Source organism: Stereum hirsutum, assembly GCF_000264905.1.
Source record: "Stereum hirsutum FP-91666 SS1 unplaced genomic scaffold STEHIscaffold_1, whole genome shotgun sequence".
NCBI lineage: Eukaryota > Fungi > Basidiomycota > Agaricomycetes > Russulales > Stereaceae > Stereum > Stereum hirsutum.
Genome location: NW_006763131.1, coordinates 67421 through 87568, shown reverse-complemented (window position 1 = coordinate 87568; position 20148 = coordinate 67421). Strand labels below are relative to the sequence as shown.

Sequence of the window (20148 nt, the reverse complement as noted above, 5' to 3'; positions counted from 1 at the left end):
GTGTACTTCTCCGGGGTGTCATGATCAGGGCCATGAGCAGGGACATAGAACTCCATCAAGACCTCTGTGCCCTGCTCATGACCTTCTAGTCCTCCACCAGTTTCCTTAATACCCTTCGACTTCTCTCTATAAACCTTTGCCAAGCTTCACACAACAAAATGAGGGAGAGAGGATAGCGCAAGGTGAGCATGGCGTACCTCTCGCACTTCGTCTTGACCTGCTGTCCAGCTCGGACAAGATCGGTACAGTTGGGCCACAAAGCTTTAGCCATACGTTGACAGACAGTGATTTTAGTCTCTCCAGATGATTTCTGGAGGAACAATCATGTAAGATAGAGTACAAAATGCTAGGACCGAACAGTACACACCTCACCCGGTCGGAGACCATAGATGACCTTTGCATTCTCTCGCTTCTCCAGTTCCCGAATAAGCCGCCAACAGTGATCATTCGGCTTCTTGGCTGTACCCCAGTCCGCGTTCGACATGGGAAGAAGAAGAAGAAGAGAAAGATGTGCAACAACACCAGGAATAGCGTAGAGGATCTCGTCGTTTGGCTCGCAGGACACGACGCGACAAGAGCACGACGCGCGTCGCCTTCGCGCTCAGTCACGCTTAGTCATATGTGACGAACGCCACCTCCGCTGTGGCTGCACGCTTCGCTGCGACGCAGCCGCCAGGTCTGTACATAGCTAGTCTTACTCGGGAACAGGTTCATGCTCTTCCGGGAGCGGCTGAATATTTGGGAGGTGGAGACGGGGGGCGGCCGTCACGCATTCGTGCTAGCCATCTGCTCGTGAAGCACAGCGGCAGTAGGAGGCCCTCGAGTTGGAAGGAGGTACGAATGTCCCAATGCGGTCTACTCATTTGTGACTGAATGACGAGTCCGATCCTTTGTTAGCCTAATATCACGCGCTCCAAGGAAAAGGCAATCGCTTTGCTCATAGCGTACAACAATGAGATCAACGGATCTGCTTCCAAGTTCGCTGACCTCGCTCGTGTTCACTCCGATGACTCCTCTCATGATCACGGCGGAGATCTTGGCTGGTTCAAGCCTGGACAAATGCAGAAATCTTTCGAAGATGCTGCGTTTGCTCTCCAGGTGGGGCAGATTAGCGAGGTGGTAAGCTCAGACAGCGGGGTTCATCTCATCATGAGGACGGGTTGAGAGGTAGGAAAGAGCCCAAAGGACGGCCGAAGGGAAGATCTCATTGTTTGTAATAATACGTAGCACTCGCAGCTCAATCACAGCCTATTCAATGTTACCGATGTTGTTTTGGAAACTTGGAAGAGTAGAACCCATTGGTTCATTAGATACCGTCCGAAAAGATAGAACGGGGCGCTCCATGGCCGTGTATTCCTCCCTGAAAAGTAACAGAAAATTGTCCATACAGATGCATCGGACCGTCATGGCCAAAACACCGATGCCGCCTCCGACTTAACCCACTGCCTACAACCGGTACCTGTACAGATTCGTACACCATACCTTTAGCCTTCGGAAGGATGAATGTACCCGGAGGTTCCTACTCTCGTGTGACATCAGGTTCCGGCCAAAGCTCCTCCCTTCTCACCAAACCGCTGTCAAATATCGCATCCAGCCATTTTCCGATATAAGGAAGTGAAGGGTGCCGCCATGTATTACGGACGAGATCGGAGTTCGTAAGAGAGTAGGGGTAGAACCTGTTCGATTATCAGCAGAAGGAGGATTCAGTTGGCGTTTTCAGAGGACAGAAAGACGCTGAGGCGAAGTGGAGAGACGGATAGAGGGATTGTGAAGGGAACGTACGCGAAGATGACGAAGTCGACATGGGTAGGTTTAGCGCCCGCGAGGAAGATGTCCTCTATACCAGCTTCGAAGCGTTCTTTAAGTATGGAATTGATGATTCCCATTCTGCCATAAAGATCAAAACATGGTCAGCGCACTGACGTCACCATGAAAAGAGAACGTCGTAGAGAAGACGGTTATAGGGCGGAAGCGGCGAGGAAGGGCAATATATATGCAATGGAGACCCACTGTTTCCGTGCTTTCGCATACTGGTCCTCCTTCCAGGCCAAGTCTGAGTTACAAGCCGTCAGCTCATCCATCTTATCCTGCCCACATTTTGCCAGGAAGTGGGCACGGCTCTTAGGGTCGTGCATCGGTCCTTCTGTGGCGAATGTGGCGTAAGACTAGGGGTGTAACACGATATCAGGGAGATACCATAATCAACATAAAGCGAAGGGCATACAGTGTGCAAAACACACGGTCGGAGTTCATGTGCAAGATCTTTGTCGACCTATGCAACGTTCAAGTCAACTCAAGTTAACAAACAAATGAGATGTATGGGTTGGGCCTACGAATTCTTCCATAAACCTTGCAAAGTTTCGTCCGGCTATCACATCTTCTGGTGGGCCGTCACACGCTGGTGCAAACAGCGATACCGTTGACGCTGCGAATCGTTGCTCGAGCTACGATGCCAGCCGAACAGTCAATTCCAACACTCGCGATATATATTGACAGGAAGTTGACTCACGTACTGTGCAATGCGATACGAGTCCATGACCGTCGACGTACTTCCATTCTCTGCCGTTATCAACAAGGTCTATATAATCGACTCATTCGTGAGTGTAACTCCTTCTGCTGGAGATTGATACACGCACCGGCAGGGTAACTTTCTCATACCCTAACTTCTGCGGAAGTTCCTCCCTAAGTTGCGTAAGTGTAACAAGCTCGCGCTTGAACTCGACTCCTAGTCTTCGTAACGGCAGCAGTGTCTTCCAGACGTGAGGGGCCATCGACATCGGTGTCTCCGCGTTGTACCCCAGCTGGTAGAGCGTCAATGTTTCACGAGTCATCACAGTTCCGTGTCCAGTGTTTTCGAACTCTTCAAAGAGATATCCAGAGGAGCCCGTGAGATTAGTAACGATCCAAAGAAGATACAATCATAGCATCCAAGCTCCTCGAAGAGTACGAAGGCAGCCATGCAAGGAAAGTCGGGAAGAAAGCCGTGAGTTCACGAAATTCGAACATCAGCGGGAAGGTTCCGAGTCGGGCGGGAGTGGCACCGTAGCAGGCCCACCCGTTATTGAACAACGGTGGCCCATCAGCCGGATCTTTCTTCACTCATTCCACGATAACGAAGAACCCGAGCTCGTATCGACTTGAGCTTCATGATATCCTGCTCTGCTCAGAGAAGATATACTTGACGATGATAGCAGACCGTAGACGAGCGGGCGCCTAGCGATAACCTAGCGTGAGCACTTGAGCTATCGCGCAACATTTGCAGGCCTATATAAAGCGCAAGGCAAGAGCCCGTCCCTCTCTTCTTCTGCGACGTGTTCGGTCCAACGTCGCTTCTGTCGCTAGGTCTTGCTTAGAAATGTCGCAGTCAGACAACGAGAAGAAGAATGACGGAGAGACGTCTGTCGTCATCCAGGGAGCGTCGATGTACGAGGAGGAGCTCGAGGACTTTAAAGTCGGTTTCGGCATCGCGAGACGTTGTTGGTCACATCTCTAACTCGACTGTACAGGTTCTGAATGCGAAGTATACTGGCCCTGTGCTCCGGAAACTTCTTTGGAAAGTGGATGTGAGTATCTTCACCACTCATCGAGACGTCTTGATTACCTGAGACCAACATGGCGCGCCACATCAATTTACAGCTTCGCCTCATCCCAGTCTTTGCGCTGCTCTATCTGCTTTCGTTCCTCGACAGAGGAAGTAAGTTGTTATTCTGATTTTTTTCTTCCTATTGGATACAACCATAGTTTCTCATTGACCTCCCTTTGCACAGATGTTGGAAATGCAAAGGTCGCTGGTCTACTCACGACCATCCCCATGACCGACGCGCAGTACAACACCGCTCTTTCCTGTTTCTACGTCTTCTATGTAGGTGGAGTATCACTCAAAATCCACCGCCACGGAGAGCTGATGAGTTAAACTGGACCATAGATCGTCTTCGAGATCCCCTCCCAAATCGCGCTCAAGAAGTTCCGCCCGAAGTGGTACATTTCAGCAATGACGCTTTCTTGGGGTCTCGTTATGACGCTTACCTCGCTCAGTGCGTCCCTCCATCTCGCCTCCATTCAAATATCATATCTCCTTCATTCTCTTCTCGCTATCGAGACCAACGTCTATACCCCTCTTTTCTTCACAGTCCAATCCTACCATGGCTTTCAAGTTGCCCGCATCTTCCTCGGTATCACCGAATCCGGAATGTTCCCCGCTGCCGGCTACACACTCTCGACCTGGTACTCTCGCACCGAGTTAGCCTCCCGCGTCAGCATCTTCTTCTGCTCTGCCAGTATCGCCGGCGCGTTCTCGGGCATACTGGCGTACGGAATCAGCTTTCTGGATGGGAAGGCCGGGATGGAGGGGTGGAGGTGGATTTTGTGAGTTTATGAAGAAAAAATCAAGCGGTGAATGTTGACATTTGACTTGGTGCATGATAGCTTGATCGAGGGCTTGATTACGGTGCTTGTTGGTCTCTTGGGGCCGCTCATTGTCTTAGACAGGTAAGCTGCTAAATTCGTTCACTGTACTTGTCCATACCGCTACATTGTACTGACGTGTTTCTACAGCATACCTCATTCCGGTAAATGGCTCACCGACGAAGAACGTCGGTTCCTCATACTCCGTCAGCGATACAGTACCACTGTACGTTCACCGACTCCTTGTCCATTAATCTGGTAACCGGCATTCGAGAGGACTGATTATCCTGGACTACTACGCAGGGCGTGATCCCTCCGGCGGAACATTTCGACTGGAAGTACGTCAAGATGGCATTCAGTGACTGGCAGATGATTCCGCAGATTGGGGTCTGTGAGTACGTCCTGAATTATTCTCTGGATTGGTTGCTGAAAAGACTTTTTGATTTGGATCCATCGGGGTATAGTTATCACGCATAGCGCCATCGGTGCGCCCTTTTCTCTATGTTCATCACATAGATACTGACCATGCCGCTGGGATATTGATGTCGTAGGCGTGTCGATCTCATGTACGTCGTCTTCGCTAACATGAGAAAGCTTCCCATAGAGTTGCTAATATCTCGATCTTCTATCTAGTCACTCTTCCCGTCATCCTTAAATCACTCAAGTTCACCACTATCGAATCTTACCTCGTTCCCGTACGTGCTTTTCTTTTCCCTCCCTCTGACCCTCCTCTACCTTCACCATCTGAGCCACTAACTCACCTTTTTTCACGGTATCCAGGTTCCGTAAGTATGCACTTCTGGGACATAGTTGGTCTCTTTTTTTGATAGCGTTAACACGCGTACGCTTTACTCGTCTAGGATCTACGCCGCCGCATGTGGCGTCACATACTTCAACAGCTGGCTCGGTGACCGGCGGCAGAGTCGATTCGTAAGTTCTCTTTGCTCTTTCTTTGCGTTATGGCATGATCGATAATCATCTAACTTGATTGTATAGCTACATATCTTGATTCCGTTCTGTGTCGCTGTCGTCGGCGTAGTCTTATGTCTTGCGACCGCGGGCAAGAGCGGTCTGGTCGGTGTGAATCTCTTCGGTCTTATGTATGTATTTTTTGTTTCGGTTATTCCGTTCTTCATAAAGCCTCAACTAATCGATGGTTCTCAACTTGCAACGCGTACTAGTTTGATTGTCCTCGCGTCATACAGTCCCGTACCTAGCAGTATTTCGTGGTGTGCGAATAACGTGATCGGGTATAAGAAGGTATATCATCCTCCTTCAAGCTTTTCACTTCTATCGTTATTTCTCTCGCTGAGTGTCTTGCGTCTAATAGGTCATCTCGATGGGCATGCTCATGGGTATCGGGAACCTGAGCGGCCTCATTGCGTCCAACATCTATCTCACTCGTGAATCGCCGAGGTATCACACTGGATACGGTATGCCTTAAAGTCCCACTCCTTCTTGCCAACCGCCGTTCAGGTTACGTTGTCTATCCAGGTGTCACCCTCGGCCTCGCTGTCATGGGTATTGTCTGCGCGATTTGGCTCAAGATTGTGTATACACGGATCAACAAGCGAAGAGACGCGCTCACACAAGAGGAGATCGCGAGGGATTGGGACGAGAAGAAACTGTTGGTGTTCCTTGTTCTCTCCCTCCACGTATGCGGAGTACTAACGCGTCCTATGAACAGGGCCGACGCAGCAGATCGTTCACCGTATTTCCGGTATATCGTCTAGAACCGGGCTCGTTCATGGCTGATCGAGCTCCTAGTCGTGGTTGATGTGGCCCAGCTGTGGCGAACGATGGCTTCGAGCCAACTTCGAGTTTCAGTATATACATCAGAATATATATTGTAAATCAATCCAGCTAAAAGCACAGAAATATCCAAAGCAAGATATAAAGCAACAAAGCATGACGAAACACAAAGCTCCTCCATTTCGAGCATACAACGCCCCCTTTCTACTCCTGCGACTCGCGCTTCACTTGAGTCAAGACTTGCGAACGTGGTGGTTCCAGTGTACTCAATATCTCCGCATTAACCTCCTTGTACTCGGTGCATGCCTCCATGAGCGTCTTGGCTCGATGAGTATCTGCGTGGTCATAGACTATCGCGCCCGATGGATGGAAAGGATATCTTCAATGAGAGAACGAGGGAAGGAAGAGTGGCAAGGACTTACACGCATCAACAGTCCAAGGCGTTATATGGCTTATCATTCGCATTTCCGTGAGCGCTTGGAGATGGGGAACGTTCCAGTACTCGGATAAATCCAGCAAGTCTGCCAAGACCTGAACGTCTTGCACCTCATCAGAGAGTTGGCCGGTGTAGAAATAGTCTGTGGACCGATTCAGTGAACTTTGCGCCAAATTATCAACGAAAGAAACGACGAACCGAGTGCACTCTCCACACATGCACCGGAATACATGTCACTCAAATCAACCTTCACCGGATCACCAGGATGCGCATCCGTCCTCCCTTCCATCATACCATTCTCTCTGAGGAACATCGCTTTCAAATGATCGCCGTGACAAGCCAATACCATCCTGTGCGCTCCATGCTCTCGCCCTTCGTTGTCGATGAGCACAACATCTGTGAAATAATTATTGCGCCTCATCTCAATGAATTGCATCGACATGCCGCCCACACCGTGTTCCAGGTTTGAAGTAGCAGAGGAACCGGGGACACGCGATGAAGTTGGTGGCTTGAGCCGCTTCGTACCAACCCGAAGAAGAAGGTCTTCGTAAGGATGCAAAAATCGACGAGCGGGAGCCAAATCCCCGCCTTCGGGGGCGTTGATGAGTATGTCGAATGCAGAGGAGAACGTCCATTCTCGAGTGGGGTCATCGACGTTGAGAAACAAAGGCTCATCCATGTACTCGTGAAGCGGGTGCTGTTCTCCGGGATTCGTTTCTTGATCCATGAGGTACTTGTATGCCGCTCTGAGGTCTGAGATGACGTCGGTATGGAATGGATGGGCAGGGGCGACTTCAGTCGCGAGAACATGGAGATGTTCGGCCTATAATTACAAGCAATATTAGTATCCCAGTCACAATAACGCGAGCAAGAGGAAACAAGACTTGCAACTTCGTCAATCTTTGGCACTCCTAAGCCCTTATGTCTCAACAATAATATATCCGTTGGCCGCAAATCTTCTCGGAATAGTGCTCGTTGCGTCCAGGCAACCGCCTCGAATGCGTCTAACAACAACTCCCGTGGTGCCACAACCTCCGGTAACTCCTTCACGAATTCAACCAGCGGAAAATCCGGTGAACGCTTCCTGTTGAGCGACCGAGGTACGAACCGGATATTGTCCACTTCATCGGCCACGATCGATTTCTGTAGGACTCCATCGTCGTTGTACCAGCGATATGCCTCCATGGCTCTCTCGAGCAATGAATAAAGTCCGACGTGGCCCGGTGGCGTGTCGTGGATAGCCTGTATGCAGACTTTGAAGGTCCCGAAGGTGACGGCTGCTCGTGTGCCGAAAGGGTAAAGGGGATGTTCAAATTCAGCGCGTAGTGATGGATGTATGAATAGCTCCGGTCTTGTTTCGAGCGCCATACGGAAGAGATCGACGAACGTGCAATATAACTTGTCGCTGTATCGCATATCGCCGTTGGTGTTTGGGACAGGGATGGGCCGATTGTCTGATACGTGTCGAACCAAGATTCGGAGTAGAGGACGGTAGAGATTGATGTCATCGTGACTAAGGGTCTGTTCAAACACTAGCATCTCTCGAAACTGCGCCCATGTTAGAGACTTGACGTCGAGCACGTTAAGCACCGTGGTATTGAACCCGATATAATTCACAGTGCTGGTCAAGAACGGCAATGCGACATCTAGCGGGATGACCGCTGGGAGCATGTGTGATGATCTCGTCGAGCGTAGCACTTCCCGACCCTGCCCGTCCTCTGCAGATGATTCGATGCCTGGCCAGATAGGAAGAAGACGAGCCAGATCGCGCTGTTGGCGAGAAAGCTCTGCTCCGAACAGCACATCTCTCAGATGCGCTGCTAAGGCATTCCATTCATCTCTCGCTAACCCAGCGAATTCCTCCTCAAGCCCAGCGGCCGATTTGTGGGAGAAGAAACGGAGTAGTGTGTAGAGGTTGAAATGCATGAATGGCAGCTCGTCCCGTAATCGCGGGGGTAAAGACGCTCTCCCGACAATCAGCGCACCTAGGTGCTTCAAGGCAGCTGCGACGGTGTCACGGTTTCGGAGATTGTCAGGAAACGGTAGAACAGTTCCGTCGCGACATCTCAACAGAGATATGTGGACAACCCTGTCATGACCAGACGCGGCGACGAGAGGAACATCTCGAATGAGCGAGACGAGGGAGCCGCTGTCGACCTTGGAAATATGCTTCCAGAGTAACTGCGTCCATTGAGAGTCCCTTTCTGAGAGAACTTTGTCTTCTTCGTAAACGGAAATTCGCTCCTTGATGAGGCTGGCGAGCAGTTCGTCCGATAGAGGATCAACGTTCAAGCCTTTGCCGAGCAATGCGGTGGCGTCAAACCCCTCCATGTCGCCCAGAACAAAGAGACTGGTGCTCTTCGGGAAGAGATCGACGGCGACGGATTGACTACCGCGTAGAATGTAGTGTCGATAATTTGAAGTCCGAGTTACAAAGATGCCAAGGGTTTGGTTCGCGAGGGGAAGGAGCGGAAGATCGACCAATAAGTGAAAAACGTCCTTGATGGAAAAATATTGGAGTAGCGCCGCTACGTCGCTTGGGGTGACCTTGCCTAGATCCCAGAGTGAGAGAAACCGTGCTGTCGAGGGTGTACTGATCGCTTGACGCAGGAAGGTTGGGTCGATGCTAGGGATAGACTTGAACGTAATTGTTCGCCATGCAGAGGGAAGTTGAACGAGTTTTGGAGGGAAGAGCATGAGTAGCACCTTCGCGACCTTTGGGGATACATGCCGAAGAAGAACTGCATCGGACGGAGGGACGCGAACGTTCGTAACAGTCTCGCAGACACGGGCACGAGATGCGTCCAAGGCTTTATATAGCGCGAGAGCCATGGTCTTAGCCAAGGGATCAACGCATTCCGAAGGGTTTGGCCACAGCTTCGTTTCCTGCAAGGAACTTGGCCACGACTCTAGGAGAGAGAGATATAGGTCGGGGACGGCCTCGGATAAAAGCCACCTGTTGAACTCGGACTCGCCGTTGGATATTCCGCTGTCGAATCGAATGCTGCGTCGGTCGTCTGCGAGGATGAATGAAGCGTGAACATGAACGGGGAACTGGGTCGTGATGGGGAGCGGAAGGGAGCAAAATAGCTTTGAGCGAGATAGTATGGAATTATGATTCGCAGCCAGGGCGACGGTCAACGTTTCGGGAAGGAGGTGCTTGGCGAAGAGGGAATGGAATTCTGCGGGGAAGTCGGCCTTGGGGAGGGCCCTCGAGACCGTGAGCCATGTATCTGCGTGACGAAGGGACGAATGGACAACCAATCGACCATGCGTCACACCGTCCTTCTTGGTGTGTTTACGTTCCGCTTTGACCGACCATAACTCCTCGATATGACTACTGGCCTCGCGATATTGGCCTGAAAGAGCCTCAATCGGGACGAATAGGGTCGACTCCTGTGAGATCTCGTAGTAATGCCTTACTTGCTCCAAGGCATCAGCTAGAGCTATGGGTATCTTCGATATTTCACTTGCATTGGCTTGCTCGACGTTGCGGAAGGGCAACCAGAAGATTGTCTGCCACCGAAATATTCCAGCCGAGAAGCAGACATAGGAGCGCAGTACATACCTGGGGATACACGTCGTGATCGGCTGAGAACCCGAACAGCCCATGAAAGCGTTCCAGATACCTCATAGGTGATCTAAATCAAGTTCAGTACAGAACACAAAGCTCAAGCATCCAATATCTCTTACCGACGAAGGCCCTTGATCTTCATCATCCGCGTCGTCTTGTTGAGGGACTTGGAGACGTACTTCTTCGACGGGTCCAGGAAGAGTACATATTCGCCGGAGATCACCATCACAACCTATTCCAAACTGTAAGCAACCCACTTGGCCAGTGGAATGTGAAAGGTACCTCGGTATAATGGAAGGCCACTAATGCTCCCAGGCCAAACCGCCCTATCTTCCCCGCCTGCCACCGCTTACTACCCTCACCAATCTTCTGAATCCCTTCGAAATCCTCCATCGTAAACACGGCATTATTGTGTATGATCAACCCCGCGCCAGCTTGAAGCTGCGTCATCGCCGGTGGAAATTCTTTCGACTCGGGTCGCGATAAGTGGTACTGAGTGGTTTCGTCGATGAGGATATCGAGTTTTCGAGCCCCAGCATCGATGGCGTTGGCAAGGAACTCCGTGATGGTTTGTTCGATGCTGTATTGCCGAAGTGCGTTCGAAATCCTGGTGGTGAGTTTTTCCGCCATTGGTACAGTAGGAAGCGCGCCGCCGTCGTCGGACTCTTCCTCGATGTACGGCTCGTCGAGAGGACCAGATTGGACGGCGAGCATGCCCATATCTCCGAGAGTGTCGATGATCGCGCGATCTAGATCGTCAGAAATGCGCGGATATTGGTGATGATTTTGGTGAAGAACGGTACGAGCAAAGTCCGAATCAGGGTGGACGACGCGCGCGGGAGCTCGAAGAGAATTGTCTCCTACGGTGAGGAAGGCAGAAGATGCCAACTGCTGAAGAAAGTCGGCGGAGAAGAGGACTCTCCTGTGCTGAACTTGATCGAGAATAAGCTTCTGTAGCTCTCGGGGCTGTTGGGGAAAGTATTCGACGGCGAGTTGGGCGAGATCTTGGAAGTTCAAGGTACGAAGGCTCGGTTCGAGAGCCTGAACGAGCCGTGGGGCGATACCGTCGTCAACGACGTAGGTGATGGTGCGGATTTTAGGTAAGATAAACAGCGGAAGTCGACAAAGGGTGGCTTTCACGGAGGGTGCGAGATCGTCGTCCGCATAATAGTCGATACGAATGAGCTTGATGGTGCTGTCTTCAGGAATGGATCCTAACTCGGCCTCGGTAGAGTTGGGTGTAACGATTGGGAAGATAGGGAGGCTACGTAGGAGACGGTTCTGGTTCGTACTGAGGTTGACATGGTGGACCGCCCTTGCGAGCGTTCGGCGAAGTTCGGCCATATACTCGACACCCATTACAGGTTTGGTAGACGCCGCCATGACCTCCAGAATCCAATTGACGTTTTCAAGCGCACGAAGGCACCCTCTCGCCCTGAGGAACGACGAGACTTCTTCGGAGAGTGAAGACAGAAAGACAGGTACCCCATATAAGAAAAGGGCAGCCTCTGCCTCAAACGAGATTCCAGGCAAGTAAAGCAGTCCATCCTTGGGAACGCAAAACGACCCGTGTGCTGCCGGGAATATGCACGAACCCCCAACGATGTCGAATAGAGCGTCCCCACGCTCCCACTCGATAGCCCACTCCCACATCTTCTGCGACCATACCCAAGCGTGGACGCATCGTTCGGAGTCGGCGGATAGTCCACTGAGCCCTGTAAGAGTCGTCTGGATATACATTTGGATGTCTTCTGGTTGGAGAGGCCTGAGGTCGACACCGCTTGGATCAGAGCGGCGGAACGACGAAGGGAGATTGTCGACTATGACGTATATGTCCTGGACGATATTTGGGAAGAGTTCGAACTCCTGTTCGGTGAGGCAGAGGGTGCAAATGGGAGGACTGACGGCTTCTATGATCGCGCGTGGTGATAGGAAATCGCCGTTGGAGCAGGGTACAAGGGGAAGACCAATAATCGTCTCGAGCGTGCCGCTTTGGACCAAGTACGCAAGTACAGACCCCCGATCGTCGGAGTCGAAGTTCTCAAGTAAATCTACTTTTGACTATTTTTTTTATCGAAACGTTAGTCTAAGTACATCGCCTCAGAATGAAAATAACACACCAGTAGTGCTTTGTGTACCGTATCGGGGCTCATCAGCCATCTCGAAAGTGAGTCCTGTTCCATCACCATTGCTACATCGGCAGATGCGAGGACGATTTGGATTCCGCAAAGAGTGAAAATTGTCAAAAGGTCATCGTACTGGCCAATCGGAGCGACGAGTGTGCTCCCTTCGAGAGCCGTGAAAGTTAAACAGAAGTCCGCATCGGGGGAGAAGGCGGGCCACACTGTGGCGTTGTTTGAGACAATACGTCGTAGTGTAGTGTCCGCTATAGTCGTCCAATAAAGCGAGCCCTCGAGATGAAGATCGTATATGGAAGGCCAAAAAGCAAAGAAATTCTCGAGATTTGGGTGGGTGGTCTGCATAGCCACAATTTCGAGGACTGCCACCCACGCAACGGGAAGGAGCGTCGAAAATATAGCCTTGTTCCATTCGATGAGCAGTCTGAAAAGAGTGCTGAAGTCAGGAAAATCATAACTGAACAATAAGCAAGAAGAATTCACTCGTCGAGAGATGCTGACTCGACAACCTCCTCCGGGTCTCGTAGGCGATGGTTATTAGGGGCAAGTGAGAATGGGGCGTCGAGATGGAAGGGGAACGGTGTCGAGATTGGTAACGGGAACGTGTCGAACAGTCTGCCACGCTCCATCGGCGAAGTTACCGGCACCGCGACACGAATCCGTGGAGTGAGTCCTTCCCGCTCTAGCCACGCACGAACGTCAACACCAATCTCCTCACTGATGACCCTCACACATTCATCTTCTAAATCCTCTGCTAATTCCATCACATTCCATTCCTCCTCCGCCTTAATATCTCCTATGCGCATTTTGACTGTGCGCGATGACGACTTGAACGCTGCCTGTACAGTATTGGGGTCGCCATTTTGCGATTTTATGGTGGTGGATGCGAGTTTGTTAATCGTCCCGTCAGACCGGAATACTTTGATGGCAATCCTCGAGACGTGTGAGGAAAAAATCAAGGTGATGTTGAGTTCGTCGGTCATGAAGTCTACGAGCGAGGTGTGCATGTCGGTAAAGGAGATATCGGGGTCTTGATCGAGAGGAACACGGATAATTGTTCCAGGGTACGACTCCCACGGCCCAGATACGGGAAAAAGTGAAGGATGGAATGGCCCTAGCTGAGATCGTATGGTAGGGTCCTGAACAAGATCATGGCGAATCACGTTGGGCTTTCTCGTATGGCGTGCGCAAGATACGGTCGCCAAGTATGAACCCGAAAGAATTTGGAGCTTTTCTGTGAGCTTTAAGCGAAGCAGTTAGCTCTATGCTCTACCTCACACGAGGTATTCTTACACAAAGGGCCCGTGTTACGTTGACCCGAGGCGGCCTGTGTTTCCGGAAGGATGAGAAGTAAGATCACGAATATGGAAAAGTGGGCGTACCTCGAGAGATTGTCCTGCTCATCATGTTCTATACGCTGAATCTCAAGCCATTGTTCTTCTTGAAATACCGCGTTGTGGTAAACGAGAAGGCAAGGAGATCGAGTTGAATCCGCGTCCGAAGATGTATTCCCGTAGTCGAGAAGCACCGCCTTATGGAGGAAATGCAATCAATTCTCGTTCAAGCAATGGATGGAGACGCGCAAAACATGAAGCATACCACATCTTCTGCTTTTAGATGTTCTGCATGTTTGATAAAGTTGAGAAGAAAGTCGACCGCAGGACTAGGAAGTGTTGTGTGAGTGCCACCCGCGATGGCGTCACACAGCATGGTGGCGCTATCATTCTCCTCACATTTCGGCATCCAGGCGGGCGAAGGTCAAAAGCAGGAATATACCTAGAGAGATGAGAAGTTAGAATCGAATACAATTTCGCAGAAACTGTGTCTTCAATGACTGCTAAAGACTACGTGGCAATTTGGGCTGATCAGCAGACTTTCTCACGCCATCACTTGTACACTGACCCGTGTGATGTTAGAGCTCTACTCGAAGTATCCTCGAAGTTCGATGTGCTACCAAATTCCAAGTGAACTCACAAAAAGCTAGATTGTTGTCGTAGAAGCTAAGCAGAAGGAGGATCGCGTTCAGTCACCGTTGACTTTGGTCACGAGTTGTGACTGAACGCGTCTCCGGACAACCCCGGACCCTCCCGGACCGCGAGCGTTCAACGAGAAAAGAATACTTATGATACTTATTCCCCGTGTCTTGCCCTCCATCTTCCATCTTCCATCCTCCATCTTCCTTACCCTACCTCGCTATTATCTTACAATAACGAATAAATCTAAAGTTGCTTGTGAAGTCCATCCAGGACCATATAGCGCTGACCTCGCGCTTCCAGCCCGAATCAACAACGAGCGGGAGGTAAGTAATCATGACTTCACCCATCCACCCTTTCAGCCTCATATTGTCAGCAACTAGTAATGATATCGATGACGACGACGCAGAATGCGAAGAAGCAAATTGTTGAACCTGACTACGATTGTGATCAAGATGCTGCTATAGTCGTTCGCCCGTTCTCTGATACTATAACTGTACGTCTTTTATCTTCATATAAATCGTGTACTGTCTTCGTAAGTACGTGAGTTCTTTATAGCGTCCATAATTTGAGGCCATGACTTCGCCTGTCGTTCGAAGCGATGCGAGGGGGGAAGGGGAACCGAATTCATCAGGTACACTTGTTCATTTATTTCGTCTGGCTCACTTCCTTGTGTTCTTGAACTAGCATGGACGCCAGTTCACAATTTTGTCGTCTTCTCTCTCTTCCCAGCATGCAGTATCCGTCACGTACTCTTCGGCTTCTGAATCGTCTCAGTAAACCGTTAAACTCGTCGTACAGTACATGTTCCACGTGAACCTCAGGCGCTTGCAGGTCATAAAGCCATTGTTGAACTCACAGGGGATACAGATATCGAAGACGACGAGCCTGATAAAAACAACGGGGACGATGTGATGCACAGCGATAACGATCTGCGGGCTGTTGTCCCAGCCGCACCTCACGCGACCACTTCTCTTCTCGTCCTCACATACTTCCAGTATGTCGGTGACTATCCCTGGCGAGACGGAAGGGACACTATTCATGCAGAGTATCATGAAGGGTGTTGAACCTGTTCCACCGTCGTTGACATCATCCGCTTCGCTAGTCGGCTCAAGCGTGCCCGACGCTTATCAACCTATAATTCAACCACCAGAGTCCGTCTGGTGTTACGGGCGGAGTCGAATTTTTCCCCTTCGACGGTTCCTCTCTAGGTGTTTCCTCCCAACTGAAACTTCGTATTCGGTCTTTCATTTTGTGTTTGACCGTTTCTTTTTTCTCGACGTCCAATCGACGTAGGCGACTCGCAGCACACGTTGTGGGAGTACCGGAGGTGGGCGCCCGGAGGGCGCCCGAGAAAAGCCCGACCGGGCGTGAAATTCAAGCATGACGGACAACCTATAAGGCTATTGAGATGAAGATGTTGATGTAGGGGTTGTTGGTACTTTTGATATGAAGATGAGGTCGTCATGCTTCGAGCGGGCGAGGGACGCGGCCGCCAGAGAGAAATGCTTGCAATAGTGAGGGATTCTTGCGCACGTACATCTCGAACGCGTCTGATTTCCACCTCCCCATCCGCTGAATGAAGTCGCGAGACCAGCCCAGGGATGCGAGGAACGTCGCAGCACCGGCCCGAGCGGAATGGCCGCTAACGTTGCCTTCGAAATGGTGATGGAAGCGCCGCATGAACCAGGCACGAGTCGGGGGGCGACCGGCGGAAGTGAGGAACAGCTGGCAGTGGAGTGGGAAGCGCTTATCTCGAGATGAGATGTACTGGGAAATGATTGGCACCGGATCGAAAGTGTCGTGAAGCTTCTGGATGACGACCTCGGATCCGGCAAAGAGTGCGTCGGCCTTGTGTTTTGGTAGCCAATAGGAAATACATTCGTCATTCTCGTAGAACTTGACGGATGTGCGTTTGATTGTTTTATTGGAGTCGCGTAGGGCAGGACGGTCGTGTTCGACGAGTTCGCCTAGCCGATGGACGCCGTAGAATGCGCAGAGGAGGAGCGCCAGGAACAGAAGATCATCGGGAGATGGATCGGATAGAGATTCCGCGACACGAATGATGTCCTCGATAGCGAGGGGATCTTTCCGGTTGGTGTCCGTTCCGAAGCGCTTCTTAGCACCCGTGAGTGTATTTCTGACAAGGGGAGATTTCCGGTTCTTCCGGACGTCGGGGTAGAGATCCTCGAGCTCGGAGCAGATCGCAGAGAGGTATGAGTCGACTGATTTGGGCTTGATGTAAGTGCAGAGCCAGGCGACGTAAAGTGAGAGTGTATCGGGGTTTGGGTCGAGTGGGAAATTGTGAATAATGCAGAAATGGATGTAGGATTGACAAGCCGAGGAATACGAATCTTTTGTGGATCTATCTTTCGCGAACGAGACGTCGATGGCCCGTTCACGGATGAGCCGCTCCATCGTCCATGGTGGGCGAGATTGCCGGGACGATGGGGATAGGGTTGGTAGACTCATAATCCAGCCGCCCCCAGCGGCAGACGAGGGGGTTGAAATGTCAAGATACGAGCGCCCGGTGCATGACGACGTACTGTTCCGAGATCGAATCGCGAGATTGCATCTGCGATCGGGTTCTCTTCGCTTCTGATCCAGACCACGCGAAGATCGACTCCATAGTGTTGACGAAGTTGGATAGAGTAGAAGAGAATGTCGTTGTACGGTTCGTCGGCCTTGAGTTTGTCGAAGACGTTGACCGCGTTGGTATTGTCGCAAAAGATAACGAGTCGTTTCGGGCGCGTTAGGCGGGCGCACGCCCACTCTAGAGCCGAAACCACCGTTAATGCTTCAAAGTAGAAAATTCCGCCCGCGGCGCGAGGGAAATCGAAACGTTCCGCTTGGAAACCCAACTTCTCTTCACCACACCAAAAACCTAGACCGACTCCCGACGCATCCGTCCAGATGCACAGGTCGGCCTCCCCAATACCCCAATCCGAGACCTCCAACATGAAAACGCCCCGCGACCTCACCACCTGATCCGCAAACCATCCCAAATCCTTCCTAACCGCCACGTTCAGGAACACTGGCGCGTTCCTGGCATTCTTCCCTCGAATCTTCGCGTACGCAGACTGGAGTCCGGGCCGGAGAAGGGGATCCACGTTCAAAAACCAATTGGCCCAGCCGAGAATACGCTGCCACTCCACCAGGGGCCGATGACGCACTGCGAGGAAGTCCCGAATGGCCGTGGCATGGAGACGGCGCGAGTCCTTCTCGATCGAGATTGAAAGATCGTCAAGATCGACGCGGAAACCAATGATCTTCAGGGCACGTCCATTTAGCTGCTTGCGCTTCTCGTGAGGCACGCCAATATAATCCCAAAGGCAAAGCAGCCTAGCCTGTTTCCGAGGGTAAAACTCTCCGTACGGCTCATACCACTCTAACTCCTCCTCGTCCTCTACTCCGAAAACGTCATCGACGTATGCCAACAAACCCTCAATCCCCCACTCGTGTTCGGCAATCCAGAGAATCAGTCCCATGATGACGCAAAAGAGATAGCCGGCCGCGCGATTCCCGAAGTTATTACAACGGTCGACGCGTCGCTCTCCATTGACAGTGATAACTTGCCGAGCCTGAAAAAGCGGATGAGCAGGGCCGATTCGGAAGGCGCCTGCGACATCGCTCTTGAAGAGAAGTCGCGGAACGAGGCCTCTTTGGCGGGTGGCGAGGATGTTGTGGCCAAGATGTTGGACATTGTCGAGTTTGATATTAACAGCGTCGCGTGGGATTGCGTCGTTAGGGGCGCCGGGGCCAGCAGATTGATCTATGACCATGCGGAAGTCGTCCGAATCCGGTTTAGGGACCGCGTGAACGGGTACTTCGCACATACCGGGCCACAAAGGTTCGTTTGTTCGTGAGAAAACATGGGAAAGCCTCCCCAACGCTTCCTCCTTCCGTACCTGAGCGATAAGAAAGTTGCGCTCCTCCTGCGCAGAAACACGTTCCGGGAAGGGACGCGTATACCACTCTTCTTCGCCCAAATCCATTAAGGGCCAGAATCCTTCTTTGAAGCCACGTACGACGGACGCCACCAGTAGCCGATTCGGGTGTCGTGCGAGGAGACGAGAGAACCGATCGGCGTTGATGGGCGTCACGATCTTGAAAAGATCGGGGTGCGCCGCGATAGTGGCCCGAGTGACAGCGAAGGCAGGATCATCAGGAGCGGGTGGGGAAGGAAGAGGCGGCAGAAATAACGTGGCTGTGTTTGATGGAGTCAGGAACGCCGAAGAAGTGTTCCAGACCATATTGCGATAGTACCGGGGGCGCTTCGTCTCACGCAGGACCGGAGCGCTGTGGACAGTCGCATTCGCCATGTTCGGTACTGTGGCAGAGCCAGCAGCAATGTTTGTGAGGGCATCTGTCGCCGTGTTTGCGGCCCATGTTGAAGCGTATACAGATCTCGCCGGTGGAGGGAGTAGTGGGGAGCCTGGGCGCTTTCGGCACAGAAGAGGGTTTGGCCTGGAATCCGAAGATAGATTGGGCGGCAATGCCGATGGGCGACATGTGAGCCTTCGCGAGATCGTCGAACTCGGCTGAATCGGTGAGTTGGAAGTTGTTTGATCGGCCGACTCTAGTACGGATCGCGCGATCGTATTCGAGAACCGTGCAGTGGAAACGAGGCGCGGTCCCTGCAAAGAGCTTGGCAATATTGTGGCCATACCCGAGGAGTTCCTTTTCTCGGCAGGGAAAAGCAAACTTGACGGCTTCGGCGTACATGGAATAGGCCTCGATCCACTCGAGCTTATCTGTGACGCGTCGAGTGATCTTAACCGTATCGGAATGGACTTCAAATTCTCCAAGGCGCCTAGGTTCAGTGGCGTCGCCGCTGATGGATCTGATGGTGGACGAGAGTTTGTCGAAGTCCACATAGAAGCCTTGGAGGAGGTCCTTCCAGAGAGGGCGAGGGAATTGGGGTAGGTCCATGGCGTCATGGAGACGTTGGAGGGAAGTCGGGAGGTCCGCGCGGTAATTTGATTTGAGCTTGTTGGCTTCAAGCAATGCGGCGGGGAGGATTGACATGGAGGATGAACTGCTGACCCAAGGGAGGAGTTTCTCATCGAAGGTCCGTTTGGAAGGTCTCTCGTCTTCCTCGTCCCCGTCATCCTCGAGCTGGTCTCGGGCTCTCCGAAGACGTCGCTCAACCTCGCGTCGAGCGGCATCTTGATCCGATCTAAGAGCGGGATCGGATGGCTCGTCGTTCCCAGTGCGGTTAGATGGGTGCTGTCTCCCGTCGTCGTCGTCCCCTTCCCTGGGTCCATTCCTAGTCTGGCGAGAAGCGAAAGGGACCCGCCGTTCGAGATCCCGCGAGATCTCTCTGATGGTCTCGACGTAACTCTTACAGGCACTGCGGCATTTGGATGGTTCGATACCGGCAGCTGTCCCTTCCAGATAGACGATCTCTGAGATAACGCTGATGGCGTCTTCTTCGGTGCATTGGGATCGTCGAAACTTCTCCACCTCGACGGTGATCTTGTCGATGGTGGACTTTTGGAGGGTTGGGAGTTGTTCTTCATTGGACATAAGTCGGTGAAAAATTTTCCGTGGGATGAAAAATGATTATTTAGATGCGGAGAGCGAACGCTATGCGAATAATACAATGAAAAAATAGCTCGTGTGCCTGCGAGAACGAAGAAGAAGATAAATCAGGATCAGTAAGACGCCGAGGGCGTGTAATAAAAGAATGTACCGACCTGCAGGGACGACGAAGGAGCTGGGGAGCAGGAGCTGCGTCCGCCGGGCCAAGTCCCTAAAACCGCAGGTCGGCAATCTCCGTCCGGGGGACTCATCTCGATGGGCGAGGCGCGAGCGTCGAGGACACTGCGAGAAAGATAAGATAGGCGAAAGTGATCTGCCTCGTACGAT

The 20148-nt window shown here is 51.8% G+C and overlaps 8 protein-coding genes across 8 annotated transcripts in view; 2 read left to right on the top strand and 6 right to left on the bottom strand.

Annotated features, from left to right (window-relative positions):
* The window catches only part of STEHIDRAFT_47363 (rotamase-domain-containing protein), a gene marked incomplete at both ends in the record, with an annotated part of 4250 nt that extends 3086 nt beyond the window's left edge, over positions 1-1164 (top strand). Inside the window, 2 exons of the mRNA XM_007297992.1 lie at positions 728-834; positions 898-1164. Of these exons, the coding sequence (XP_007298054.1) occupies positions 728-834; positions 898-1164 (374 nt within the window). The remainder of the gene's footprint in view (positions 1-727; positions 835-897) is intronic.
* Positions 1165-1334: 170 nt separating this feature from the next.
* STEHIDRAFT_164206 (uncharacterized protein) lies at positions 1335-2903 on the bottom strand. Its single transcript, XM_007298325.1, has 7 exons — positions 2637-2903; positions 2510-2578; positions 2334-2444; positions 2225-2272; positions 2011-2165; positions 1783-1887; positions 1335-1676 (listed from the first exon to the last, which is right to left on the bottom strand). Exons 1-7 carry the CDS (start codon positions 2829-2831, stop codon positions 1520-1522), a joined length of 840 nt encoding a protein of 279 aa, XP_007298387.1. The 5' UTR covers positions 2832-2903; the 3' UTR covers positions 1335-1519.
* Positions 2904-3355: 452 nt separating this feature from the next.
* Positions 3356-5848, top strand: STEHIDRAFT_106443 (MFS general substrate transporter; the record flags this gene model as incomplete). Its single annotated transcript, XM_007298324.1, has 17 exons — positions 3356-3451; positions 3507-3563; positions 3637-3694; positions 3768-3862; positions 3926-4034; positions 4131-4365; positions 4426-4488; positions 4555-4630; positions 4708-4795; positions 4869-4889; positions 4956-4970; positions 5038-5099; positions 5185-5189; positions 5265-5334; positions 5401-5504; positions 5586-5664; positions 5735-5848. The coding sequence occupies 17 exons, from the start codon at positions 3356-3358 to the stop codon at positions 5846-5848; spliced, it is 1347 nt and encodes a 448-aa protein (XP_007298386.1).
* A 512-nt stretch (positions 5849-6360) lies between these two features.
* STEHIDRAFT_126713 (uncharacterized protein) lies at positions 6361-13110 on the bottom strand (the record flags this gene model as incomplete). The annotated part of the gene is made up of 9 exons (XM_007299142.1): positions 6361-6506; positions 6579-6734; positions 6791-7415; positions 7481-10108; positions 10161-10233; positions 10286-10398; positions 10449-12227; positions 12287-12728; positions 12788-13110. 9 exons carry the CDS (start codon positions 13108-13110, stop codon positions 6361-6363), a joined length of 6285 nt encoding a protein of 2094 aa, XP_007299204.1.
* A 2742-nt stretch (positions 13111-15852) lies between these two features.
* STEHIDRAFT_30428 (uncharacterized protein) lies at positions 15853-16587 on the bottom strand (the record flags this gene model as incomplete). The annotated part of the gene is made up of 1 exon (XM_007297862.1): positions 15853-16587. A coding segment is annotated over one exon (735 nt), but the record flags the coding sequence as incomplete, so codon positions are not given.
* Positions 16588-16745: 158 nt separating this feature from the next.
* Positions 16746-17093, bottom strand: STEHIDRAFT_34408 (uncharacterized protein; the record flags this gene model as incomplete). Its single annotated transcript, XM_007297865.2, has 1 exon — positions 16746-17093. A coding segment is annotated over one exon (348 nt), but the record flags the coding sequence as incomplete, so codon positions are not given.
* Positions 17077-17765, bottom strand: STEHIDRAFT_126712 (uncharacterized protein; the record flags this gene model as incomplete). Its single annotated transcript, XM_007298323.1, has 2 exons — positions 17077-17125; positions 17197-17765. The coding sequence occupies 2 exons, from the start codon at positions 17763-17765 to the stop codon at positions 17077-17079; spliced, it is 618 nt and encodes a 205-aa protein (XP_007298385.1).
* A 1009-nt stretch (positions 17766-18774) lies between these two features.
* Positions 18775-19257, bottom strand: STEHIDRAFT_29478 (uncharacterized protein; the record flags this gene model as incomplete). Its single annotated transcript, XM_007297860.1, has 2 exons — positions 18775-19020; positions 19072-19257. Coding segments are annotated over 2 exons (432 nt in total), but the record flags the coding sequence as incomplete, so codon positions are not given.
* Positions 19258-20148: the final 891 nt, after the last annotated feature.

Bases quoted from the DNA above. Each gene is read 5' to 3' on its own strand.
- STEHIDRAFT_164206 (XM_007298325.1), bottom strand. From the start codon at position 2,831: ATGACTCGTGAAACATTGACGCTCTACCAGCTGGGGTACAACGCGGAG. The intron at 2,445-2,509 runs GTGAGTCAACTT...CTGGCATCGTAG, and splicing joins CGTATCGCATTGCACAGTAC to CTCGAGCAACGATTCGCAGC. The intron at 2,273-2,333 runs GTAGGCCCAACC...AACGTTGCATAG, and splicing joins CAAGGTTTATGGAAGAATTC to GTCGACAAAGATCTTGCACA.